General features: G+C 47.4%; 1 protein-coding gene across 3 annotated transcripts in view; it reads left to right on the top strand.

The window, feature by feature from the left end:
- The first annotated feature begins 696 nt into the window (after positions 1-696).
- RALB (RAS like proto-oncogene B) overlaps positions 697-27,455 on the top strand; it is a 31,276-nt gene continuing 4,517 nt past the window's right edge. The window contains exons 1-7 of one of the 3 annotated variants that reach the window (XM_036421746.2): positions 697-851; positions 3,076-3,082; positions 8,236-8,243; positions 15,301-15,309; positions 20,001-20,141; positions 23,869-24,077; positions 27,112-27,289. In XM_036421746.2, the coding sequence (XP_036277639.1) occupies positions 20,028-20,141; positions 23,869-24,077; positions 27,112-27,289 (501 nt within the window). In that variant the 5' untranslated portion in view covers positions 697-851; positions 3,076-3,082; positions 8,236-8,243; positions 15,301-15,309; positions 20,001-20,027. Of the gene's footprint in view, positions 852-3,075; positions 3,083-8,235; positions 8,244-15,300; positions 15,310-18,195; positions 18,201-19,991; positions 20,142-23,868; positions 24,078-27,111; positions 27,290-27,455 lie in introns of those variants that run through there. The other 2 variants (XM_045575715.1, XM_036421747.2) reach the window with 2 other exon arrangements.

Here is a 27,455-nt window from a genome sequence, read left to right on the forward strand (position 1 = left end):
GCCCTATTTGATAGAAAGTTGCAGTTTCCCGGGCTATGGAGGACGATGACGGGGGCAGGTTGTGGGAGAAAAACCTATCGGCCACGAGCTTTCCCTCTGCACTTCCTGCATCAAGGTTAGGGCTGGGGTTCGGATTCTTAACCTGTGACCTGGTGAAGTGTCTTCAGGAATTGGTCACGGAACTCCATTACTGCTAACGGGGCATCGGCATCAATCCAGCGAGTCGTGGCGGCTGGCGGAGGTCCCTCCTCCGGGACCCTGCCCTCCGCTCTAGCCGCGGGGACCCTTGGACACCCGCGCGCCGCACTGTAACTTCCCTTGGTGTTCTGCCTCGGGTCTGTCCTTCCCTTTTGCTACCACGGCTTTGGCCTTGCCCTTAGATCCCCGAGGGGAGCACCCTCCGCCAGCCCACGCCCGCACCCAGGCCAGCTCCGCGCTCCTCCACTGCAGCATCGGTCACGTGCAGCGCGCCCCGCGAACGGGGAGGGAACGGAGGGGGCGGGGCCGGCGTGCTGAGCCCGCCCCTCCCGCCTGAGGCGGCTTATCATTGGCCAGGCGTACCCCAGCCTCCTCTTCAGATTGGCAGATCCTCTTCAGATTGGCTAATAGGGCCCCGTGGGCGTGGTCTCCCGGAGTGGGAGCAAGGAAGGGCGCGCGCTCGAGGCGGGGTTGCCGGGGCGACGCCGGGGGCGCGCTCAGGGGTGGGGAAGCGATCCCCGCAGCTCAATGACAAATCGGCCGGGGACTGCCGGCCGGGGTCCGGCGGGGGCGGAGGCCCGGGGGCGGGCGGGGCGGGCTTAAGAGCGGCGTGCGGGTGGCGCCCGGCCGAGGCGGCGCTGGACGTGTCCCAGGTGAGGCTGTGCGGCCACGGGACCCCCTCGGGGCGGCCGGGGGCGCGGGCTGAGGAGGTGGGTGCGCCGCGCGGCGCTCGGTGGCCTCTGGCCCCGCTCTCTCCCCGCAAGGCTGCGGCCGGCGGTCGGACACGCCGCGCCTCGAGGCCGGCGGAGGGCGACGCGGGAGCCGCGGCCCGGGCAGATCCCCCGGGGAAAGCCTGCGGGCCTCCGAGGCGGGCTTGGAGCGGGGGAGATGGGGGCGGCGCCCCCGCCTCTCTCCCTTTCGCCCTCCTTCCCTTTCCCACAAATGGCCTCTGCTTCCACTTCCTGCCCTTCGGGGCCTCTGGCCCGAGGGTGTCCACTTCCTCAGTCCCGCGGTCGCCGTGTGGGCAGGGGAAGAGCGCAAGTGTTGAAAAAACTTGTAAGCGCCTTTAGAACTTCTGCTTGGACTGACCGGGCCATGCTCCGAAAGTTGTTGGGTCCGGTCTTGAAACCGGGCATGAAGCTGTTTCTTTGCATACCCACCCCTTCCCCCTGCGTGTCTTTCTGGTGGAGCTGGTCTGGCTCTGGCCGGGAATGTGGCTTCTGATGGAAGGAGCGCCGCGGGCCGGGCTGTGAGCATGGCCGGGCGGCAGCACCCTCCCCGCGCCCTCCGGTGGGGCTGTAGGCCCGTCCGCGCGGCTCAGCGCTGCTGGCGGCAGAGGTGGCCGCCCAGGCTGCTTGCAGGGGCGGCGTCCTTTCTGCGAATCTCAGGTGGATCCTGGAAACGTGTCACTTGGCTGTTGTCGCCGGGAGAGTCTTCCGGGGAGAAGCTCCTGGGTTTGGCGGACTGACTTAGAATCGCCAGTGGAAGAGGCTTGACCGATTGTTCATTTGAGCCATTTGTGGCTTGATTTCAGCCCGTGTAGAACCGAACTTTCTCCTCTGCCCCAGTTTCTTAACCTCGTTTCTCCTTAAGTTTTGGGGATGGGCAGTGGGCACGGATTATCAGAGGGGACAGCGGTTCCGGCCCCGTTCTAAGCCCAGCAGCAAAGTTTGTGGACGTCAAAGCTTGCAGCAATGCATCTTACACCTGGAGCAGTAGATAGAATTAGAATATCAGAGATCCCGGCAATGGAATGACTGTGAAAGGCAGCATTGACTGCTGGGAGGGATTGGAGGGCAGGGTGTGAAGGCCTAGGTTGGATGCTGCTTCTGAAACTTTATGTGTGGTGTGATCTTGAGCATGGCTTTCACCTCAGTGCTGCAGAGGCCGCAGCTTAAAAAGGTGGTAATAGTTGTCCTACTTCTAGGGGTAGGGGAAGTAAGGAGTGTTGAAGGTGTTTGTGGCAGTGGGGGTGGGTGGGACTAAGGGCATCTCATGGGTGTGGTTTTAGTCCATTCAGCTTGTCTGCTTTCTTCTGACCACAGTGGGCCTCCCTTCTGTTTCTGTTCACTTTATTGATCATTAGAAAGTAGGTGCTCTTATCTGAGAACTCAGCAAGGTTTCCCTCTGCCGGAGGAGTAGAACCTTTCTCAGGATTTTATGTGGAAAAAAGGGGGAATATACGGTTTTAGATATATTTTGGGACGATGGGACCTATACTCATGAAGATAGGAAAACAAGAATGGGACCTAAATGGGTCTTGGTAGAAGGTGGAAGAAGTGAAAAAGTTTTAAATCCTTGCCTTAATTCTTCAAGGCTCTTTCCTTGGCTGAAGATGGCTTGAGACTGGAAATTTTTAAACCAGAGTTGAGATCATCCTTTGTGCCACATCACCCAACCCCACAACACCCTTTTGCTCATGGAATTTGGGAACGTCATTGGAAACCTTTTCTGAAAGCTAACTTTGGAGACAGTGTAACGGCCTAGAACTGCTGTGTTGAAGAGATCGTAGTGAAGTCTTCTAACATGTCCAGTGTATTTCCCTCAAGATGTGCAAGAGCCCCACTTTTCATTGGCTCCAAATACTTCTAAATAAACAGCTCCTGCTCTTAACTCTTAGATATGTAAGACACCTGGATTTGTCTTTTTTTTTTTTTTTTAAAGTGAATTCATGTGGCTGAGAATAAGTTTGACTCAGAAAGGCAGAGTCCTAGAGAAAATGGAACTCAGGTGGAGGGGGAGGGGTGGTGAGGAGGCAGAGGGGAGCTAATGTTTATTGAGCATCAGCTCTGCTTGGCACAGACCCACAGATCTAACCAATACCAGACAAATATCTGGCCTTGAAGATAATATTTAACCTTGAGCTGTCTCCTTTAGCTCTTCATTTCTTTTGGAACCTAGGAATATACATAAGGGTGTATAAGTGTATATTCTCAGATGTTTTGAGAGTAGAGGGGCCAGTAGGTCACAGGGTGTATGAGCTTTTTGTTGGGTGAGAGTGGGAAGACACGTCATTAGTCTTGTTTGGTGTGCGCAACAGGAAATACTTTGCTTTTGGGGAACAAGAAAAATACGTTTACTTGCGTTACACTTATTGTGCAGTTATTCAGTGTCTGATAAGTTAATGCTCAAGAAAAAATATTAATTTTTATTAAAATGTTCTATTATTTTGTTAACGATTACCCATTTATTTCAGCCCTTTATATTCAGCATGTCTCTATCGAAATAAACCTATGCTTCTATGCAAAGTAACTGAAAAAAATCTTGATGAACCTAAATCAAACTCCCTGTCCCCAGTTATTTTAAATCTTTGGACAATAAATATTTATTTGCTTAGCAATTCTTAATTTCTCTTTTGAAACCCTGATACTTTTTAATTATCCACGTGGATAGAAGGGCTTCATTCTTTTAGCTTCTAGATGAAATATTGCTGAAGTGTCTGTAGGCGGAAGGAAGAGTTTAGGAATCCTGAGCCTGAAGCCTCATTAAGTGACCTCTCAGTTTCTTCCATTTCTAAAAATTCTGTAACTCTAATATTTTCATGTAACAAATATCCTTTGAATTTAGCATACCGGTAGTTATAACAAGAGCTCATAAATTATGTTAAACTGTAACTTCAGGTAATGAAGTCTTGGGATCATTTTTGTTCATCCTGACCCAGTTGGAGATGGTTAGGGTCACCATCTGGTTAGGCAGACTTGAAGAGTCAGCACAATTGATTTCCTTTCTTCTGGTTTGTGGCCCCTTTCCCATCCACTGTCCTAATTTATAGTCTCCTATCTCTTTTCTTTCATACTACCTCTCCCATCGCCACCTTCCTTCCTCCCCTAAAAAACCAGAAAGGATTGGTGGGCAGTCATTTATTGTAGACTAGCTGATCCTGTTATTAGGAGAGGGTTTTAGTTAACGTGCTTCTATTTGCCTTAAAAAAAAAAAAAAAAAAGTAAGCCTTTAAAAAAAAAAACCTCAAGTTACTGTATTTTCTGGCGTATAAGACGGAAAAAAAAAAAGTCAACCAAAAATCGGGGGTCGTCTTATACACAGAGTATATCCTGAAAAAACGTCTCGATATGCCGCTAAACGAATTTTTAACTGTAAAATTAGGGGGTCGTCTTATATGCCGGAAAATACAGTATATTTGTTCAGTAAGTTCTGCCACGTTTTTAAAAACTTCTAAAAGGGGATTATATTAAATTCCAATGTGATATGTTTTTATATATGGGGTGGAGTTTTCCATACCACCAAGTAATTCCCAGACACCAGCGGGGTGTCCTACAATTTAACTCAATTCTGGCACTGTCTGCACACATCATCGTATTCTACAGGCTAAGGGCTCAGTCCCATAAGACTGCCCTCCACTTCAGATACAGTTATAAGCTCAGGTTGTTACCGTGCTTTTGACCAACTGGCTGCTGATTAGAGGCTCCCATGACCCCTTCTTTGGGTTTCAGATGCCAGTCTCCACTCAGGTTGTTACCTGAACTTCTCTGACCCCTGACTGACTATAAATCAGAGTTCATTAACTTCCCTGGGTTCCGTTAACTTGCTAGAGCAGCTCACACAAGTCAGGAAACTGGTTCACTCACTAGATGACCGATTCCTGGCAGAGGATAGGAAGGGACACGAGTTAGCAGCCAGAGAAGAGAGGCTCAGGGTGAGTCCCACACCAAGGGCTCTGTCCTAGAGGAGGTCGGCCCAGGTGGCAACAGGAGGAAGCGTGCTGGTTCCCCCCCTGCACTCTCCCTAAAGCCCTCTGGTGGGCTCTCAGGAAGCTTCATCACACAGTCCTCACTGGAGGAATCATCGCCACCGGTGACTGATTCAGCCCCAGCCTCTCTGCTCCCCAGAAATCAGATGGGACTGAAAGTTCCAACCCTAGTTCAAGGGCCAACCAGCCCCCTTAGGTGCTTTCCAAACGTCACCTCATTAGCAGAGAAGCCCAGTTGTGGAAAGGGGTCTATTATGAATAACTAGAGGCCCAGTGCACGAAATTCGTGCATGGGGGTGGATGTGTGTGTGTCCCTCAGCCCAGCCTGCACCCTCTCCAATCTGGGACATCCCTCTCACAATCCAGACTGCTGGCTCCCAACCGCTCACCTGCCTGCCTGCCTGATTGCCCCTAACCACTTCTGCCTGCCAGTCTGATCACCCCCTAACAACTCCCCTGCCAGCCCGATTGCCCCTAATTGCCCTCCCCTTTGGCCTGGTCGCCCCTAATTGGCCCCCCTGCAGGCCTGGTCACCCCCAACTGCCCTCCTCTGTTGGTCTGGTCACCCCTAACTGCCCTCCCCTGCAGGCCTTGTCCCTCCCAACAGCCCTCCCTTGCAGGCCTGGCCTCCCCCCCTCTTCCTCTCCCTCCCCCCCACCCCTATCCCCAATGTCCCTACAGGCCTCATTGCCCACAACTGCCCTTTCCTGCCGGTCATCTTGTGGTAGCCATCTTGTGTCCACATGGGGGCAGTCATATTGTGTGTTGGAGTGATGGTCAATTTGTGTATTACCTCTTTATTATATAGGATGAGACCATCTCACCTTTATGACTCGGGCATTTTCAGGAACTGAGGGAGGAGGAGACATTAAGTATTAGAACCAAAGTTGCTCCTACTGCTCTTATCACTCAGGGCATTCCAAAGGTTTGGGGAGTTGTGCGCCGGGAACTGTGCCCAAGATCAAATATATTTCTTATAAATCACACCTGCAGCTCCCAAATAGTGTAAAAGCTGGGTAGGTTCCCTGTCCGCTGTCATCCCTAGGCCACCCTCGCCTCTGGCCTGGCCTGTTGCATCTCCCACATCTGCTCGAGACCTCTGCTTTCCACGCTATATTTACAATGGTCTTCTCAGCATGCAAGTCTAATCATGCCACTTACTTGCTTGAAACACTTCAGTGGCTCTCCAGTGCTCTCAGTAAAAAGTCTAGAACGCTTTAACTGTGGGGCTCACTGCGTGTAAATGACCGCACCCTTACTTCCCTCTAGTTTCATCTCATACCATATTCTGCCATTTTCCCTGCTCCAGGCAACCATAGAAAACTTTTTTCAGTTTCATGATGGCACCTTGCTTTCTTTTGCTTCGTCTCTTTCACAGGCAAGAGAGCAGAGTCTGTGAGAGGGACTGGAGCTGGAAGAAGACAAAGCTGCCTAGAGAGTGGTTGGCGTAGGGCAAGCGTGTCAAACTCAAAGGCTAACACGGGCCAAATAAAGAAGGTTTAAGTTCATGTGGGTTGAAAAAAAACCCCAAAAGTTTCAATTTTCATGGAAACAAAGGTTTATTTCGATCGAGACATGCTGGATACAAAGAGCTGAAATAACGGAGTAATCGTCAACATAAAATAATAGAACATTTTAATAAAAATTAATATTTTTTCTTGAACATTAATTTACTAGACGCTGAATAACTGCACAGATTAATAAACGTAACACAAATAAACAAATTTTTCTTGTTTTCCAAAAGCAAAATATTTCCTGTTGTGCAAACCAAACAAGTCAGTACAGAACTAATGATGTGGCAATCAATATTCACTGCTAGTATTAGTGGAGATACTAAATGGTGCGCCTGAGTGTAAGGCACATAAGGCGTGTAAGGGAAATGAATGCAACACGATTATAGTAATTAGTCATTATGTATAAAAGGATATTGTAAAAATTAAGTTATGAAATTTTTATTAAAACATTTCTTACCGTTATATTGGCTGGGCACAAAAGTATTCCTTGTGGCTGCATGTAGCTCTTGGGCCTCGAGTTTGACATGTTTGGTGTAGGGTCTTATAGGCCATGGTGAATAGAGGGTTTGGATTTTACTCATGATGAGCCATTTACAGGCTTTAAGCATACTTAAAAAAAAAAAATCCTCACCTGAGGATATATTTTTATTTATGAGAGAGAGAGAGAGAGAAACATCAATGTGAGAAACACTGATTGGTTGCCTTCCCTATCCGTGATTGAGCCCACAACCTAGGTATGTGCCCTGCCTGGGAATTGAACCCATAACTTTTGGTGTACAGGATGAAGCTCCAAACACTGAGCCCCCGGCCAGAGTAGCACACTTTTATTTGCATTTTTGGAAAATTCACAGACGGGCTCTGGGAAGAACAGATGGAAGAGAAGCTACAGTGGCACTGAGCGGTCAGTCAGGGCGTTATGGCTGTTCAGTGGTTGGTGGCTGGGACTCAGGTGTAGCAGAGGAGATGGACAAAGCAGATGGATTTAAAACGTGTTTTGGAGATGGAGTCAGTAGAATTGCACAGGGAAGGGACTGGGACCGAGGTGGGTATGTCCCGGTATGGTCTGGAATGTGTGAATTATTGACTCAGTGCAGGAAAGATTTCACAATTCAAGTCCAGGTGATTTTGACACTACATTTATTAAAGCTGGACAGAAAAAAACAAGAATGGGACCTAAATATCAGCGTGACAGAAAGGCTTAGGATAGAAGAGGCAAGATCACAGACACAGGAGTGAGCCTCGACAGAGCTGCCAGGCCCTTTAGGAAGTAAGCACAGAAACAGAAGAAGTGAGCCAGCTGGGTTTCATGGACTCAGGAAACAAGTTACAGAGAAAAAGGAGGGTCCTTGGAGACAGGTTCATGGGGTTAACCTGGGACAAGCTGCCACTGCCTGTTGCCCACTACCCTCCTGGTTGCAAGTCTAGTGAGAACCCTTAGAGCTTAGGAGAAAGAAAGCAAAGATACATGCCTGAGGAAATAGAGGGATAGGCACAGAGCACTGGGTCCTTTGTCTTAAGAGTTTGTATCTGTTTTCAAAGGCCAGGCAAAGTTTTATCACACTTGCTACATGCTCTTTTTTAAAAGGAGGAGGGGGAGGAGATGGAAGAGGAGAAAGAAGCGTATTCATTGGCACTTGCAACATAGAGTTTATTGGCGGTTTGACCAGACCAGCTTCCATGAAGTTACGCTGGGGGAGAAGCCGGTTAGGAGTAGCGAGGGAAGGAATCGGCCTTGCTGCCTGAGTGGGGTCTGGGGCCAGCAGCAGCATCTGGAGTAGGTTGGCAGTACACACTCTTGGGCTCCACTCCTGACCCCCTGGGTCAGAATATGCCTTTGAACAAGATTCTCAGGCCATCTGTATCTACGTTAAAGTTTGAGAAGCCTTGGCATAGATAACCAGGGCTATATGGAAACTGTCACCTGCTAGGGACATGTGGGGATTAAAAAGGTGTGTGTGTGTGTGTTTAGGGTGAAGATAAAATAGAGGAGTGTGTGCTGTTGGGGATGATCCTGGAGAGAGGCAGAGAGTGACTAATGATGCAGGAAGAGAGGATAATAGCTGGAATGACGCTGTTGGATTTGGAGGTGGTGGCCGCATGGAATCCAAAGCTGGTGTGGAGGGTTTGGCTCTTGCTAAGAGCAGGAGCATGCTCTCCATGTAGCCAGAGACGAGGAGGAGGTGGGCATGGCTGTGGGTAGGTTTGCAGATTTGGTGGAGGAGCAATGAGGGAGTTCGTGCCTAAAGGCTTCTGTTTGGGAAAAGCGATGTAAGGTCATTTCGGGAGAATGAGCATAGGGAGGGAACAGCGCAGCATCGCAGTGAGATTTCTAGGAAGTGTCGAGTGGATGTTCACGTCCGGTTTATGATCATAAGTGCATTTAATGTGGAGGTTCGGAAGGCTGGTCGCATGATTTTCTTTCCCGCTACAGCAGTTGCTTGCCAGGCCCAGGGGCTGGAAAGCCTGGAGAAAGGGAAGGGAGGGAGCTGTGTTTGGAGGATGTGGGCTTGAAGCTGCTAACAGAGGGAAGTTGAGCCCAGAGGGAGCTGGTGCACAGAGAGGTTTGGAGGTCGGTGATTGCAAGTATGAAGAAGACAGAGAATTGGGATAGAATTGAGCAAGTGGCCTAGAAGGAGGTGGTTGAGGCTGAGGGGGTAGGGGAAGAAACTCCCTGATGATGAAGCTCATGGTATACCCCTAGCAGAGTTAGATAGAACGAAGGAAAAAGTTTCCGGAGAAGAGGAAGTCAAGGACTTAAGAGAGGCCAGGCTTTTAGATAGGTCATCCATAGGAACGTGAGAAAGATACCAGGATTTGGGTAGAAAGGAAGTCTGTGAACCAGAAGCAAATATCTGGAGGTCCATAGATGATTGCAGCAAGGTGAGAAAAGGGTATCAACCAAACCCTAAAGATACAGGGCTTTACAAAAGAGAGGAGATTATTGGACTGGGAGAAGTACTGGATTGGAAGTGACAGCGGGAAAGAGGAAGGACTGCTACCGCTCCTGACCCTGTGGCAATGGCCTGAGAGGAAGGACAGCTTAAGATGTGCACACCCAAGCCTCAGGGAGAGCCACAGCTAAACCTCAGGGAGAGCCGCACCCAAGCCTCAGGGAGAGCCACACCCAAGCCTCAGGGAGAGCCGGAGAGAGGGACGTTCCTAGAAGAGTGGAGGGTCTGAAGGTTTGCTGGTGCTCCTCAGGACTCCGGCTGGGCAGCAGTGGGATTAGCCCTCTGGCTGGGGTGGATGTGGCTGTTGGAATGGACCTCTCTCTGAAGGGGAGAGTGGGGACGCCTGCACTGGAGATGGCTCAGCGGAGGGATGCTCTGCAGGGTGCGGCCTCCCAGAGAGTGCGGACCAGACCTAGCACTGTGGGGTCCAGATCTGGGCTGGTAGGTGACAGCTTCCTAGTCTGGCTCCCTAAGGCTCTTACACTGACCCAGCAGGGAAGAGAGTGAAATGCAAGGCAGTTTCTGTCAGGGAATTTCAGGTCCTGCTGGGGGACATTTAGGGGAGGTCATGAAATGCCCTTCAACAACGCCCTTGAGGGCAGTGACATTGTCTTCCGGGTGACAGAGAAGAAAGAGGGTCTGAAGGACCTCTCTCTGTTAATGATAATACTCCTACTCTTATTTCCGTTCTGAAAATGCTCTCAGGGCTCTCAAAGCCTTTACTATTAAAAAGGAACAAGAGATGGAAAATGGAGTCACTTCTGCTAGGCACCACCAAGACTTAATATTTAACCTAACTACAGTTCCACCTCTCCCAGGAGTGGAATTTTAGACCAATCACTCTGGAATTCCCTGGTCAGCACTAGTCAGGTCATCTCCAGTATAAGACCCCTCCATTCCCTCCATCTGAAATAATCCTCTTTTAACTTTCTTGCCCACCGCTCTCTGCCTGTAAAACCTTCCGTTTTGTACAGCCTCCCTGTGCCCTTCTGGTTGGCAGGTGGGATGCTTAGATCCTCACATTTCCTCAGTGGAATGTGTTCGTTAGCAGCACATTCCCGTTTGCTCCTCCCCAGGTTCTCTGGGCGAGAGGCCGGGCAGATGTGGAGAACGGAGCCCAGTGGCTGAAGTGACTTTCCCAGTCAGCACAGCGAGCGAGAGGCTGATGAGGTCCGGGAGCCGGGCCTCTGCCTGCCAGGCTGGTCTCGGAGGGGCCACCGGCTCTCAGGGCCAAGAAACCTCCCGGGCCTGCCCCCTTCCTGCCCGAAGGACTGGCAGCGCCGCCTGCCTTGTTAGCAAAGCCCTGGCTCCGATTTCTTTCTCAAGACTCTCTCAATATCAGCGTGACAGCCACAGAACAGTAGGTGCGTACTCAGAGCCAGGTGCTTTCTTATTCACCTCCGTAGTAACCCCGGGGATACAGATAGCGCAGGCTGAGACCGAGAAAGGCAGCTTAGCCAAGGCTTCCTAATAGCGGACTCCAGACTTTGAGTGTGTTTCCTCTTGTCCCACACTGCAGTTGATACATAACTACTTGTTATAATATACATAACAAAATTCACAGTGTTTGCCATTTATAAGTGTACAGTTAGTTCAGTGGCATTAAGTACATTCACATTGTTATGCAGTCACTATCCATTTCTGAAGCATTTTTTATCATCTTATCCCGAAACTCTGTGCCCATTAAACTCTAACTCCCATCTCCCCTCCCACTAGCCCTTGGCAATGACTACTCTACTCTCCGTAGCTATGAATTTGACTATATGACCTCAGGTAGGTGAAATCACGTGGTATTGGTCCTTTTGTGTCTGGCTCTTCCACTTAGCATGATGTCTTCAAGATTCATTCATGTTGGAGCATGTGTCAGCATTTCATTTTTAAACTGAATGATGTTCCATTGAAAGGTATACCACAGTTTGTCCTCTGGGCATCATCCATGGACACCGGGTTTCCGCCTCTCTGCTGTGGTGAGTAACGCTGCTGTGAACATGGCTGTACCAATATCTATTCAAGTTCCCGTTTTCATATTCTGGGTACATAGTAACTGCCTTTGGTGACACATTTCCTCTCAGGTCTTTGCTTTAAAACTTGTGCTCTAGTTGCCTGTGCATTTTTAAATCTGTAACGAGCTTTCCGACACATTGATAGAAATCCCAGTATTTCACACCAAGTTTGAAGGTCTTCTCCACCCCGCTGCAGTCCACTGAGGGGCAGCCTGGTGTGTGGCTCAGTGTGGACTCTGGAGCCAGGCTGCTGGGGTTCCGACCCCGGCCCCGCCATTAATTAGTTAAGTGACCTTGAAGTTACACAGATTCTGTGTGAGTGCATGTGATATCCTAGTAGCAGAAGAAATAGTAGTACATCTCTAAGCAGGATTTCATTTGGATAAATACTTTGGAGCAGGGACATGTGTGCTAGTTCCAAATTCAGCCTTCAGCCGTTGAGATGAAGTGGCTCTCCTGTCCCGAGGCCTTTGCCGGTGGAGGCACTGGGTTCGTGTAAATTGGCAGAGCTCTCTGGGGCCAGTGAGACCCCAGACCCAGTGAGGAGGAGGGCCTGGTGGGACAGGACCTCACTGCAGGAAAACTATGCGTTTTGAGAATCTCAGAGCTTGCAAATCCCCTCCCACCATTTCTTGCTGCCTGTAGTTCAGGAAAGTCATCATAAAAGTGAATTAACTTTCCAGAGTTTACAGTTGTCACCTGTCTCTCACGGCCTCACAGCCTCGATGAGGACTCGGGTTTTCTGTTCAGCGTGTGTCGGGCACCTCCAAAGTGCCAGGCACATTGGGCACTGAGGATGGGTGGCAGCTCCCAGTGTGGCGGGAGAGACGGGCATTCTGCTTCTCCCCAGTGCAGCCTAGGTGTGCTGCCGGGCCTGGGCGGGCTGGAGCCGGAGAGGCAGCTGTGCTGGGGGGTGCGGGAGCTGGAGGGAGAAATCCGCGCTGAGTGTGAAGTGACAGGGCCCATCATCAGGGGGCAGGCCGCCCTGGCAGTGGAGTGGCACATCGGAGAGGTATAAGCCAGAAGCAGGTGCTTTGGTTTTGTTGTTTTTGAGTTTTTTTCTTTTTTCTTTTTTTCTTTTGGTGGGAGACCAGATAAAGAAGTGTTTCTTAGGGAACAGAAATAGCAAGCTAATTTCCTTAGGCACACAGCTTCACTGGTTTAAGTTGTTTTGGGAGGAACCTTAGGTCATTCAACTTCCTTATTTCGATAGGCGTGGAAACTGAGTCATACCTGTATGAGAGTATGAAAATACTCTGTTCCCGAGGCTAATGGCAATAGCAGCTGCGAGAGGGGAGTGGAAGTGAGTCTCCTTTAAGTGAGTGTGTGGGGAAGGCTGAGTGGACAGAAAGAGAAAGCCTGAGAACTGCTGTAACTTGTGTTTCTTGCCTGGGATGCCCAGTGAATGAAAAGCAGTGGAAACGCACAAACGTACCAAACAGAGAGGGGCCTTCCGCCGCCCTGCTGAGTGTGTGTCTGTGAAAGATGCCAGCAGCCACTGCAGTCTTCCCTGGGCGGCCACGCAGCCGGAGCTGGGCGCTGCACCCCGCTCCCCGTGCTCCCTCGCCCAGCCGTGCGGCTCGGCTCTCCACGCGAGGGCCTGTGCTCCTCTATGAGACGGTCAGTCAGGAGAACCTGCCCATTGAAGAGCCATCAGCTGGTCAGAATCCTTATTTAAATCAGTGGAGGAAGTGATAGGTCCTTATAAAAACTATCAATAGGTTGCTTTGAAGAGTTTTCTGTTAAAACTGTAGGGACTTTGCATATTGTATTGAGATACCTCACCACTAGGGCTACAGTTTTTTGTTTTCTCTGAAACTTGTTTAATAAATAAACTTTACTTGATGGTCTGGTGATCTTTGTTTTAAGGGCCTGTGTCATAACTAGTAATAACCTCACAGTATGTTCAAATAAATATTTAAGTAATAAATATTATTAAGAGATTCAAATTCTTTAGTGACAAATTTTCAAAGCAAAAAAAAAAAAAATCAGTTCTGGCCGGTGTAGTTCAGTAGTTAGAACGTCGGCCCATGCATCAAAGGGTCATGGGTTCAATTCCTGGTCAAAGGCACATACCTGGGTTGCAGGTTTGATCCCTGGCCATGGTTAGGCACATGTGGGAGGCAATCAGTTGATGTGCCTCTCTCACTTCGATGTTTCTCTCTCCCTCCTCCTCCTCCTCCTCCCCCTCTAAAAATCAATGGAAAAAAAAAATCCTTGGGTGAGGACTTACTACAACAACAACAAAAATCAATGTTACCTACCTGTCAAACTTTGCTTTTGAAATAACATATAGGGCCTTAAACTTTTTATGCTTTTGACCGTGAGTAATGGAAAGAAGATATGGATGAATCCAAGTGTTAAATTTACACTATATACTAGATTTTATGCTGACCATAGTTTGGGTAGGATTCATGTTACTTAGGTTGCAGCATGATTCATATGGTCATAAAGAGAAATATTCCTACAGGAAGGAAGTGGTGGACCTGGTGCCTGCCTCCTGGAGGTGGAGAGGAGGAGGTACGTGAAAAGCAGAGAAAGGAAGGAAGGGCACATGTCTGCAGTGAGGGGAGCGGAAGGGCTGAGGTGCGAGGCCCAGGAGGGCTCTGGCAGTGGTTCCAGCTTTTTCGTGGCTACGTCCCACATAAGCATCTCTGTAATCCCCATAACTATAATTCTTAATATCCAAAAAGTGAACTCCTGTTCATGTGGAGGAAGACTAAAAGGCCATTCACTTGGTCTAAACCAGCTTCCAAAGAACATGGCATCCATGAAAGAGAAAAATCAAAGAACGAAAGGACAGTTGAAGTAGTGAGGAAGAAATCATAAGCAATTGTTAAAAAAATAATATGAAGTGATGTGAAAAAATAGCAAATAAAGTTTCAAAACATAATAGAGAACTGAAATACATAAATATCACAATAAATATTTATATACTGTATATGAGGCCCCTAGAACCATAAGAAATGCAAAAAATGCACTGTTAATAACTCATTCTCAAATTGCTCTGTTAAAAATCAAATTGCCCCCCACGCGGGCACCACTGCTGTAGGGAACGTGACACTGAAGCTTGTGAATGTCGCTTGTGAAAGGCGTGGGTGGGGGGTAAGAGTAGGTGCCATGAGGTGGGAGACATGGGGACTGTGACAGGGACAGAAATTTGGGTTCTGGAGACATCATTTGTGCCTGATGCGAGCTTTATTACTGGACGTGTGGTTATGTGAGGCAGTAAGGAGCTTTTTTTGCTTAAGCTGTTTTCAGTTGGGGTTTCTTTCATTGAGGATGAGAGCCTTGACCATACAAGGGGGCAGAATATTTGCATTCTCTGAAAACACCTCTAGTGGAGTTGGCCTTATGTAGAGTTCAAGCCTTATTCATTCAGAGGGAAATGTTTTGTGTCATATTTCCCCCAGGGCCCGCCTGGCCTGCCTCGGCTCCCTGGTCTGAGTTGTATGCACACTTTCAAAGCCTAAGCACAGTCAGCTGGACTCCCTTGGTTGGAAGGGATAGACACTGAGGGAAGCAAGCTCATGCCATAAAGGGTGACTTATGGGATAGCAGAGCATGTCATCGGCTTGGAGGAGAAATAAAAAACCAAGCCGAGCCGAAACCGGTTTGGCTCAATGGATAGAGCGTCGGCTTGGGGACTGAAAGGTCCCTGGTTCGATTCCAGTCAAGGGCATGTACTTTGGTTGCGGGCACATCCCCAGTAGGAGGTGTGTAAGAGGCAGCTGATCGATGACTCTCTCTCATCAATGTTTCTAACTCTCTCTCTCTCTCCCTTCCTCTCTGTACAAAAATCAATAAAATATATTAAAAAACAAAACAAAAAAAACCAAGCCGAGGAAGGGGCCGAGGAAGGGGCCGAGGACCCTGCAGCCTGAGTGCTGCCCAGGACTATTGTGCTGTTTCTCTTCATGTTCCGATTCTGTCCCTCCTTCTGGCTGTAGCTCAGTGTTTACTATTTGGCAAAAATACACCATCGCTGCCTACCCGTAAAAATGAGCGGCCTATAGACATGCTTTGTTTGCTCACATTGCTTTTGAAAATTGATTTGGTCATTAGCTTTTAAAAGGGAAGATTTCTCATAAAAATAAAAATTCCTGCCATCTCTGAAAAAGCAGGAGTCTGTCTGGCGCTGGTGAATCCCAGCAACAAGCGGGGCCCAGGAGCTGCCGGTCCTCTCGGAGGGCGCTGTGCTGCCTTCCCCGGGCTCCCTCTCCCCGCTGAGCCTCCGTGGGCCTGGCCCCTCAGTGTGGTGCCACACCTGACTTGGTCCAGTGCCCCCTCGGGACCACTCAGTTTTTCCCAAACTAACCTGACACGTCTTATCGTCCTCCCCTTCACCTCTCACCTCTCACCTCTCACCTCTCCTGGGATAACCATGAAGGTGGCCGAAGGGAGCAGCTTCTAGAAGAGGGATGCTAGGCAGACAGTCTCTTAAATTTCCTATTTGGAAAGAATTGTGTTCTCTAGTGAAATCTTTTCTTAAACTCATTTTTACCAGAAGTACTTTTGCCCAAATGCCTAATACTGTTTTTAATGTGTTATTACTGTAATTAGGCCTCTACTTTTTTATTTTGGAGAGTTGGGAGCATTTTAGAGAAGCTTTAGTGATTTATGGCAAAAAATAAAAATAGCATATGAAAGTATACGCCCGTTGTTTGACAGTGGTAGAAGTGTGGTTTGACAGCACTCAGTCTGAGGATTTGGAATTTTGTCGTAGATACTTCTTTACATAAAATGGAAGATAACCAGATAAAGACACTACAAAGAAAGAAAATTATAATATCCCTCATGAACACGGATGCTAAAATCCTCAACAAAATAATAGCAAATTGGACCCAGCAGTACCTTAAAAAGATCATACACCATGATCACGTGGGACTTATTCTGGGAATGCAAGGCTGGTTCAATATTCATAAATCAATAAATGTGATACATTTTCAGATTCTCATTTGATTATCGTGACGACTCTGTGATACAAGGTGGCATTTGGACTCTACCTACCAACTCATTTTCTCCCAGTTTGTTAAACAAGAGGCTACTGATTAGGTTGGCCTGAGCCTAAGATCACTTAAGACCACCCGTTCCTGCCGACACTCTGCTTCGTGGTTTATGTACTGTGATTTGCTTTCAGAATTTACTTCTCAAGTAAATTCTGTGTTCTGGTATTTTAATTAATGCTAAATGGTAGAGAGCATTATCTACTAGAACATTACCTACAAAGCATTTCCCAGCTCCCTGTGGAGCCATTCTTGGTTGGGAGTGCCTTGCTTCTCTGTGTGTGTTTATTCTTATCCATCCAATACCTTAAGGTTAAGCTGGGCTGGAGGACCCACCTTGCAATGGCCCCTCACTTTTGTTTAAGGTTCAAGCCTTTCCTGGTTCTCTTTTCCCAGAGTTCCTTATGCTTCACTATGCCTCTTGCTGTCTTTATCATTTATCATTGCGAGGAATTGTATTAAAATGTCTTTCCTTAGGAGAGTGTTTTCTAAGGGCACAGACCCACAGTGTCGCACGTCAGTATTTTGGGGACAAAAGTGAATCAGGCTACGGAGCTTCTGTGTTGATGAGTAGAGCACGTTAAAGGGCGTCTGTTGGTGTGTTTTCTGGAGGCCCCTATAGAAGACGTGTCTGACTATGGGAGCTATGCCAGAACTGGTCTTACGGGCCCAGGTCTGTGTATGGCTTTTAAGAACCCAAACAGTCCATTGGAGAGGTCAGGAAGTTTGCCAGCCTTCAGAGAGAGTTCTGAATTTTTTAGCAAAGGCAGTGGGGTTAGAATTGCTTTGCACACAGTGGTGTGTATGCTGAAGTTAGGGATGAAGAGTACTAAGTCTATAACTTACATGAAATGTAGAATTTAAGACTGATGGGTAAACAGAGGGATGCCAGATGGCTGGGTGTGTGATAAAGGAAATGGAGTGAAATGTGAATTGTAGCTCCCAGGCGGTGGGAACATGGATTCACTGTGCAGCTCCGTCAACTTTTCTTAAAGTTTGAAACTTTTCATAATAAAATGCTGGGGAGAAGGATACTTGCATTATTTTAAAGAACATGTATATTGGCTAGGCATATCTATAATAAACAAATCATCAACATGGACTTCCTGAGCCTTAGTTATTTTTCTTCCTGGTATTTCTTTGCCTCTCTTTAGTCAAATCTCAGTTCTTACGTTGCTCCCTTAAAATTTCCCTGACCTAGCCGAAGCTGGTTTGGCTCAGTGGTAGAGCGTCAGCCTGCGGACTGAAAGGTCCTAGGTTCGATTCTGGTCAAGGCCATGTACATTGGTTGCGGCAAGAGGCAGCTGGTCGATGTTTCTCTCATCGACGTTTCTAGCTCTCTATCTCTCTCTCTCTTCCTCTCTGTAAAAAAATCAATAAAATATATTAAAAAAAAATTTCCCTGACCTTCAGGCTTACGTAGATGTTTCTCCTTTGTTCCCAGAGCACGCCTCACACACTCAGCCGTGGGATTTGGTATCCGATGTTCATTTGCTAATCTGCCTGAACCACTCAACTTTGAGTTTATGGAATACAAAGACTGTTTCTGGAATGCTTTCGGTACAAGTAAAAAGGAAAACAATAAAATTAGTAGACCAACAGTAGTTTAAACAAATGAGTTTATTACCTCCAATAACAGGAGTGGGGGCAGCCGTCCAGTCCAGGACTGGTTCAGGGTGGGCGGGCTGCGCTGTCTCTCTCCTGCTTCCCTCATCATGTCAGGGGCCTGAGCAGTGTGTGGGTTGGAAATAGGCACCATGGTCATTCAGTTTCTGAGCTTTCAGCCGAGATCTGTGAGTTTGTTGAAAAGTCTTCAGTTCGTTTATTATGGTTTCTTCTAGAAAAATTGATAAAAAAAAAAACAAAAACCCAGCTCAGAATTTTATAAAGAGCTCACATGTTTATAAAAGCCCCCCACCTGGGGAATCATTTCTCCATTTTCATACAGCCATGGGAATTCATAGCGGCAGGGTTGCTTCAGAGAAACTGAGTGACAGCTTACCGGTCTGGAGGCTCCAGCCTCCGCCGCCAGCCTCAGCTCCGTGGCCAGAAGCAGTTTCTCCTCCTAAACCAAGGCCTTTGGGGAGGCCTGCTCCTTATCCCACTTATTCTATTTCGGTCACAGCTCAAATGTGCTTAGTTACCTAGTTAATTGCTTAAGACACTTATTAAAAAGTACATAGTTAGAAAAGGGGGCTGGAAAGAAGGGGGGAGTAGAGGCAGATAAATAGGGGTGTGGGGTGGGTCCCATTGAAGGGGGAGGGCCAGGCATGACTCACTCAGACCCGCCCAGATCACAGCGCTGATTTCTGTGGTGATGGCCATCCTTAAATCACCGAGAAAAGGTTTAAGTTCTATGTTTCTCTCTCTGTCTCTGTCTCTCTCTGTCTCCCCCCGCCTCCACTTACCCTTTCACTCTCTAAAAAGCAATGGAAAAAATATTCTCAGGTGAGGATTTAAAAAGAAGTTAGATAGGAAGGAAACCAGCCCTTATTAAGTCTCTACTGTGTTCTAGGCACTGTGCTTGGTTTGTCACATGTGTTATCTTATTTTAATTCTCAGAAAAGCCCAGCACCCTAGCTGGTGCTTATTGGTTTTCGCAGGTAAGAAAATGGCATAACTAGTTCTAGGCCACACAGCTCACAAATGGCAGAGCCAGACTTGGGCCCAGGTCCTTTTCCTTCCTCTGTGGTACATGGGAAATAGATTATCCATACAAATTATTAAAGTAAAAGTAGGTACTTGGGTTAGAATAAGTTCTAGGTAGTATCTAGTAAATGCACTTACTCAGGACACCTTATCTCCCCCAGTTCCAGGGGCACTCACCTTCTCTCTCACTGGTGAAGCTGAACTGATTTTGACTAATCAGATTGTTATTTTTAGAAAAGTTTAACTCAGTTCATCTCTTTGAACATCCTTGAAGTTAATTTAGCTCTCCTTCATGAGGGTCCTTATAGAAAAACACATGTACTTGCCCTTTTCGGTGACCCCGAGTGTCAGTGTGAGGGCTGTGTGGGGGGTGTGATGGGGGTGGAGTGAGGACAGAGAGCGAGTCCCCAGGGCCGGCGTTCTCTGTGGCTCCAGGTGACTTGGGGTGGGCGGCCCCGGGCTCGGGGCATTCCCGCTGGTGGGGCAGACAGGCCCGTCCCCGTTCTCTCATGACGGGGCCGCCCTGGCCGCCCTGTGGTGAAGGACCCCGAGGCTGGCGCTTTCTGGGCCCGGGATTATTCCGATGCCTGGAAGGGTTATTCCGATGCCTGGAAGGGTTATTCCGATGCCTGGAAGGGTTATTCCGATGCCTGGAAGGGTTATTCCGATGCCTGGAAGGGTTATTCCGATGCCTGGAAGGGTTATTCCGATGCCTGGAAGGGTTATTCCGATGCCTGGAAGGGTTATTCCGATGCCTGGAAGGGTTATTCCGATGCCTGGAAGGGTTATTCCGATGCCTGGAAGGGTTATTCCGATGCCTGGAAGGGTTATTCCGATGCCTGGAAGGGTTATTCCGATGCCTGGAAGGGTTATTCCGATGCCTGGGTTGGCGTTCCTGGAGCGGAGGGATCGCATCGGGTAGAAACCAAACTGCCTCTCACGTCTGTCTTCCGCATTGGCAGCTCCTCAGTCTGTCGCAACCTCAGCAAACCAGCAGGATGGCTGCAAACAAGAGTAAGAGCCAGAGCTCCCTGGCCCTGCACAAGGTGATCATGGTCGGCAGTGGAGGGGTCGGCAAGTCGGCCCTGACGCTTCAGTTCATGTACGATGAGGTAAGCCCTCCTGCTCCTGCTGCGGCCAGGTCCGTCCCCATCCTGTGTGCGTCCACCTACGTGCAGAGGGTCACGGCCAGCCGTGGTGAGGTGCTTTCTAATAGCTTCATACGGGTCTAACCAGCAGGTGCCTTGGACTGTATATATTTTAGTCTTTCCAATAGCCTGGTTGATCCAAATTTCTTTTTTATTAATAGCTTAGAAAGGTTTTTTTCAGCTCCTCAACTACTCAACATTACCGTAATGGAACTTCTAGGACAATTATCAGATTAAGGATACCTCTAGTGAGCTTTCCTGTAAGGTAGGGAAGAACTTTGCAGACTAATTTCTAGCTCCGTGTTTCCACCCTTGTTTCTCCTCCTCCACCCACTCAGTGCCAGGTGTCCTGGGACATGCCCACACCAACACGCACCCCGGGGGCTGCACACAGGTCCCGGGCCCGGTGAGTCAGCACGGGGGGTGGCGGCTGTTCCTGGAAGCCATTCCCACACTGGACGGCTGGTGTAACCACCACAGGCCAAAGCGACTCCAAACCACACAAACACACACCACCAACCCCAACTAAACTGCCTTAATTCCTCTCCCCCAGGGAGGTCCCAGGAATGGCCATGGTCACTCCCACCACCCAGCAGCAGGGGAGGCTGGACAGATGGACAGTCTAGTGAAAAGGGTGATGATCTTAATGGGTGGTGGTTCCGACAGCTTTCAGTACATATGTGTACAGTATTCTGTACTGTGTGTGCCGTGTGAAATGTGATCACATGAGAGGTCCCTGGGTTGAGCTCTAATCTGAACACTGCCTGTGGGAACAGTAACGGCCACCGAGCAGGGGCATTTGTGGCCACAGGAACCAAGACTGTGCTGTCCTGCTCGACTCAGCATCACCCACCTCAAGGGATGGAAATCTGCTGTCTGTCACGTGAGAAAAAAATTGCCGTATTTTTCGGACCATAAGACGCACCAGTTTTTAGAGAAGGGAAATGAAGAAAAAAAGATTCTGAAACAAATAGTGTCCTAAAATATTTTATGTGCATTAAAACCCAACATCACAGTCAGAAACACATGTAATCAACCCTGTAAAGTAAACAGCAGCATTTAGAACCATTTTAGAGCCGGGCAAGCACACAGAGACCACACAGAGCCGGGCAAGTAAAAAAACTTTTTTTTTAAAGTATATGTGTAGGCTATATTTGGACCATAAGATGCAGGGACTTTTTCCCCCCACTTCTGGGGGAAAAAAAGTGCGTCTTATGGTCCGAAAAATACGGTACGTCTTATGACAGCTTAGCTGTCCCTTTCAACAGCTCCCAAAACCAGCTGTCAGGAAGCTAAGTATCACACCCATTCTTCAGGAATTCCTGGACAAAGGTCTCTCCCCGATCTTGCTCCTGGCAGAAAGACAGCTCAAAGTCTGATTTACAAATATTTAATTCCATCTGTTGGTTGTCTTTTCATTTCCTTGATGGCAACATTGAAAGTATGAAACTTAAATTTTGATGAAGTACAGTTTATTTTTTTTTTTGGATGCATATGCTTTTGCATTCATGTCTAAGAATGCACTGGTGATAAAGATTCACACCTATGTTTTCTTCTAAGAGTTTATAGTTTTGACTTTTACATCAGCTCTTTGGTCCATTTTGAGTTAATTTTTGTATGTGATATGAAGTAGAGGGTCCAAATTTATTATTTTGCATGTGGATATTCACTATACCACCTCCAGTTCAATTTTAATAGTACATTGCTGTTGTTAATTTACTTTTTTTCTGAATAGCTTGAATTTTAGCAAAATTTGTTAACTTATTCAATGTGCAATACAATATAAAGAAAATAGCTTTGAAACATTAATATCATTATTACTAAGTATTACAAGCATGAAGGAAGTTTCTTTATCATTTCTTTGACACTTTTTGTCCTTAGTCTCTTAGTGAGATGCATTCTGTTAAAACATTCTATTCTAAAAATCTCTTGAATTCTTTCTCTTTGTGCCTACATTACCCATGTAATAATCATTTAGGCTCAGTTAGCTTCAGTTTTTCTATTTAACAGCTTTAATATTTGTTTGTTTGGCACACACATATACATATACACAAACACACTAATATATATATAATATATATGTACATATATATGTGTATATATATGTATATTATATAGGCCTTATATTTTATTGTCCCTATTTTTCTTATGCGAAGGTACACTGTTATATTCTGGATAACTTTACATATTGGTGCATAGTTATCGTCCTCGGTTTTTATAGCTGCACAGTCTTCCATTTTGTGGGTTCCCATTGCTAGGCATTCGGGTGTTTTTAACCATTTTCTATCACACACAGTGCCTCAGTGAGGAGCCTGTGTGTTCCTGTGCAGACGCTTCTGTAGGTGAGGCTCCTGGGAGCAGGTCGGTAGGACAGAGGACGAGGGCTTCTCTAGCTCGGTCAGATCCTGCTGTGCTCACCTTCAGGACTGGACTGTCCCGTTTCCGTTGGCAGTGTCCTAGGGCACCTCCTCCCCAGGGTCCTTTCTCCCTGGGCCTCTCCACCCTGGACCCTCCTCCCCGGGGTCCTACCTTCCCCAGGACCCCACCTCCCCGGGGCCCCACCTCCCCAAGGTGCTTCTTCCCTAAAACCCCTCCTCCCCGGGGTGCCTCCTCCTCAGGGCTCCTTCTCCCTGGGGTGTGTTGTCAGACTGGGCAAGTTTGGGGTGCAGGTTGGTAGGTGAAAATGGTATTTCATTGTAGATACAATTTTTGTTTTCTTTACTAGTGAGGAAGAACATTTTTCACAGGTTTAACACCACATGCATTTACTTTTCTGTGAATTGTTTATGTCCGTGGCCACTTTTCCCCATTGGATTGTTGATCTTTTTGTGCGGCTTGTTTGTATATAGCTCCTTGTGATATGGCTTCAAATATTCTTTCCTTGTTTGTCATTTGTCTTTGTTTATAGTATGCTATGACAAACAGATTTCACATAGTCCCATTTATCAAATTTTTTTTTTTAATCTGGCTTCTGGATTTTGAGTCGTAGTTATAAAAATGGGCTTTCCTACTTAAACTTAATAAACGGATTTCGCCCATGTTTCTTCTAGTCCTCAGCTTTATTTTTTACTTTTAATCGTGGACGCATTTGGAGTTTGTTAAGTTGCGTAGCTATTTAAGCCTCTTGATACTTCTAGTCACATTACTAAACAGATGAGTTTTTTACTTCTGTTGATTATGAATAGGAGCTCCTGCTTTTCACCTTTTTTTTTTTTTTAAAGAAGTGCTTTTACTGATTTTTAGAGAGAGGAAGAGATCGAGCACGCAACCCGGGCATGTGCCCTGTCTGGGAATCAAACCGGTGACTTCTTGTTCCTGGGTGGACGCCCAGACACTGAGCCACTCCAGCCGGCTGCTCTCCCCTCGCCGGTGTTCGCATTATAAGTTAACACGGACGGCAATGCGGCCCAGTGCTCTCTCTGTGCTTGGCTCCCTCGTGTAAGATGGGCATTTCCGCTCTTGTTTAAAAACAAAGTAAAATAAAAAATGGTAGAACTGAACAATAAAGAAGTGTTGTATACAAGTTACCTTTAGTTTATAGTGTCTTACACATAATGTAGTTGTTATAGTAATACCCAGGAACACGCAGTTGCTTACAGGTAAAGCACTCGTACGCTGACATTTATGTTCTGGCAGATTTTGTTTCCCTGCAGCCTTTGCTAATGGCGGCGGCTGCTGTTTGTCTCCGCAGTTTGTGGAAGACTACGAACCCACCAAGGCGGACAGCTACAGGAAGAAGGTGGTTCTCGATGGAGAAGAAGTGCAGATCGACATCCTGGACACGGCGGGGCAGGAGGACTATGCGGCCATCCGCGACAACTACTTCCGGAGCGGCGAGGGCTTCCTCCTCGTGTTCTCCATCACGGAGCACGAGTCCTTCACGGCCACGGCCGAGTTCAGGTCGGCGCCTTCCTTCCCGGGTCCCGGCGAGGAGGGGCAGTGGAGGGCCGAGCTTGGAACGAGGAAGAATGTCTCTCAGAATTCCCTGGCGCTCGGAGTCTTGGCACATTAGTGTCCGCTGTTTGTTATAATCTCTTTGGACTTCTCCGTTTTATAATAATTTCTAAATATCAATTATCTTCAGAATCTGTTGTCCCCGAGAGGGACAAAGCCACTCCATACATTCAATAGCCTGCCGTTTGCTTTCATATAAATCCTGAGAGACAGTGCTTGGTAAGAGTTAAATATCTTTTTTGTAATTTTGCTAGAAAAGTAATAGGTTTGATCTGTTTTGAGGCTTATGAATATGGTCAGCAGAGTGAAGGAGGCGAGGCAGAGTGACCGTTAGCTGCCACCGGAAGGCCTTAGCGTAGCTGAATAGGAAGAACTGGCTTTGGAAGCAGGCAGACCTGGCTGGGGTTCCTGCCCCTCCCCAGGTTTGTGACCCCGGGCAAGTTTACTCAGCATCGGAGATGCTGTTTCTTCATCCGAATCGAATTGGTGAAATGACATGGTGCTCAGACAGTGGATTCCTCCGGCAGGGACTGCAGCTGCCCCGTGCTGAATCCCAGCCTGCTCTCTGTGGTCCCTGGTGAGCGGAATGTTCCCTGCTGTCATTCCTTTGAAATGTGGACGATACCTTGTGTTTATTTTGTTATAAGGGAGTAGTGAGCCATTAGCCATGATTCATAAAGAATTCCAATGGAAGGGAGTCTTTCTCTTTCCCCATTCCCTTCCTGTTGTACACGGCTGAGCTTTCATCTGTCCTCCTCATAAACATCTGTAGTGATGACTCCTGTAAGAACCAGCTCTAGAGTCTGGCAGGAAACTGAAAAAGAAAAGCACAATACTTTCTTTTCATTCTTTAGCAAGTTTGGTCAGAAATTAAGGTGAAACGAGGAAGCTAAATATCCCCCCAAGATTTGGAAGGAAGCCTCCGTAAGCCCGGGGCCTCCGGGGCAGCCGAGAGAGCGGGAGGGAATAAGGGAGGCCCCAGAGTGCAAGCCTCAGGCTGAGCATCTTTGTTCTCTGACACCGCAGTGTGAGGTGGCCTATTGCTTTTCAGACTCCGGCGTGCCTTGAGGTTCCTGAATGTGGATGTAGCCATGGGTTCGTGATTGTGTGTGCAGCCACAGAATCCTGTTTCTACGTCTCCTGCAGTAAAACGGGACAGACGCACACTACCTTCTTTTCTTCCCCCTCCTAAGCCTTTGATTTCCCTTTTCTCTTTGACTTACCATGAGAGGAAATGCTGGACAGTTAGAATCATCTTCAGAGAATAGAAGATGGTTCCACCCTTGCCACCCCTGTTCTTATACTATTCATTTATTCTCAGAGAGTTAGAGCAGTCTCGTCTCATCTTAGGAGAAGGGTTTTGGTTGTGATTAGAGAAGAGGGATCCTCAGAAGAAAAAGGACAGATGACTCCCTAAAAGAGAAAGGAAGGGGGGCTAGTTCTCCTGACAAATCCCAGGCTGTCCATGTTCCTTACGTCATTGGATTCCAGCCGTTATCTGAGCTGTTGTGGCTACACTCACTCCCTTTACTCTATGCCCGTTAGCAGTTGTAAAGCATAGCATTTCTGTACTTATCTTCCACATTAGAAGACCTGACATAAAATAAAATGTTAATATACTCTGTTTTGAAAATTTCCCCCGATATATTCTATAAACTAGAGAAATGAATCCCATTTCTCTAGTTTATAGAATATATTTTGGGAAATGTTATAGGAGACCAGTACTTGGTACCCCCATTTTTGGATTAATATATTTATTAATGCGCTAATTTTACTTGCCTGTGCAAGACTGAGCCAGAAAGCTATCAGTTTTAATTGTTCATAGTTTGTATTGATCACATAGCGTCTAAATGTAGCAGACTCTTTGACCCCTGTTAAGGTGTGGGGGATAGCATTTTCAAGCTATCTCTAACTTTTCATCTGCTTCATTTTTCTTAAAGTAATTTGATATCTGGTACTTCAGTTAACTGTATGGAAAAAATTCAAATATTTTTATTATAAAATGTTATCCTATATCACATATGAGTCAATGCAAATCTCCATGAAGTACATTTTTGAAGGGTCTCTGATGTATTGGAATGTAGAAGTGTCCCCGGTGGATCAGAACAATGCAAATGGAATATACATATTTTTTTAATATTTGGTTTTGATTAGTAACTTTAGACAGCTGGTTATTTTCAGTGGCAGTAAAATTTAATGTGCTCTAGGTAGCAGTTCTTTTAGAGAAGATATTTTTGAAGTACTTTTTCATGGGCCTTGGAGTATTTCCTTATTTTTTTTTCACTTTGTATGGAAAACGAATGGACATTAAATACAGTTTCTGCCTAACATAGCTGCCCCCTTCTGTGGCCTGTACTTTATTGTGTCTGAATGGACCTGGGGTGGGGTGGGGAGGCAGGTGCACGCACACGCAGACGTAATACAGCAGAGGTTGCGCAGAGCCAGGCTCACGGGCTACTAGGGGCTCCGCCGATTTTCTTTATGTTCTTTTCACTGAGGGGGAAAATTACTGCTTGTGACCCACCACATCAATTTCATGATCTAATTGACTGCTACGCTCCATATGAAAAACACTGGATTTCATAGCTTTTATTCTCACAGGGAAGTCATGCCATCTTTTTTTCAGGGGAATTCTTAAACATTTTATGTATGAAGATACTTCCTTTAGCATGTTTTTATCCTAGAGATCCCTATGTTTTTTTCTTCTTTTTCACCTAAGCATAAATTGGGAAGCCTATTGATATGCAGAATCCTGGGCTCCCCTGAAGGTTCTTAACTTTTGTAGGGCAACTGTGGGGCCCAGGAACCTGCATCTGCAGTGAGCACCCAGGCCGCTGTGAGAACCAGACTGAACCCTGGGCCAGGCTGTGGCAGGCTGGGCGAGGGAATGCGTCTTCGGCACCTGGCGCAGGAATGCCATTTCTTCTTCTGCCTTCGGAAACGTCTCACCTGCGCGGCTCTGTTTCTGATGTGACTGCAGGGAGCAGATCCTCCGTGTGAAGGCCGAGGAGGATAAAATCCCGCTGCTCGTGGTGGGGAACAAGTCGGACTTGGAGGAGCGGCGGCAGGTGCCGGTGGAGGAGGCGCGGGGCAAGGCCGAGGCGTGGGGCGTGCAGTACGTGGAGACCTCGGCCAAGACGCGGGCCAACGTGGACAAGGTGGGCACTCTCCCAGTTTCTTGGAAACAGACTTGAGAAACAGCAGAATCCAGATGTCTCATCTGTTAGGTTTTAAGGGGACCATTTGTGGGAACCGGGGACTTTTCCAGGTCCATGTTGTAATGAGACGCAGTGGGAGGGTTTGACGTGGGTTTAACCCAGCTCA

This window comes from Pipistrellus kuhlii, unplaced genomic scaffold (genome assembly GCF_014108245.1).
Source record: "Pipistrellus kuhlii isolate mPipKuh1 unplaced genomic scaffold, mPipKuh1.p scaffold_m20_p_7, whole genome shotgun sequence".
In the NCBI taxonomy this organism is placed as follows: Eukaryota; Metazoa; Chordata; class Mammalia; order Chiroptera; family Vespertilionidae; genus Pipistrellus; species Pipistrellus kuhlii.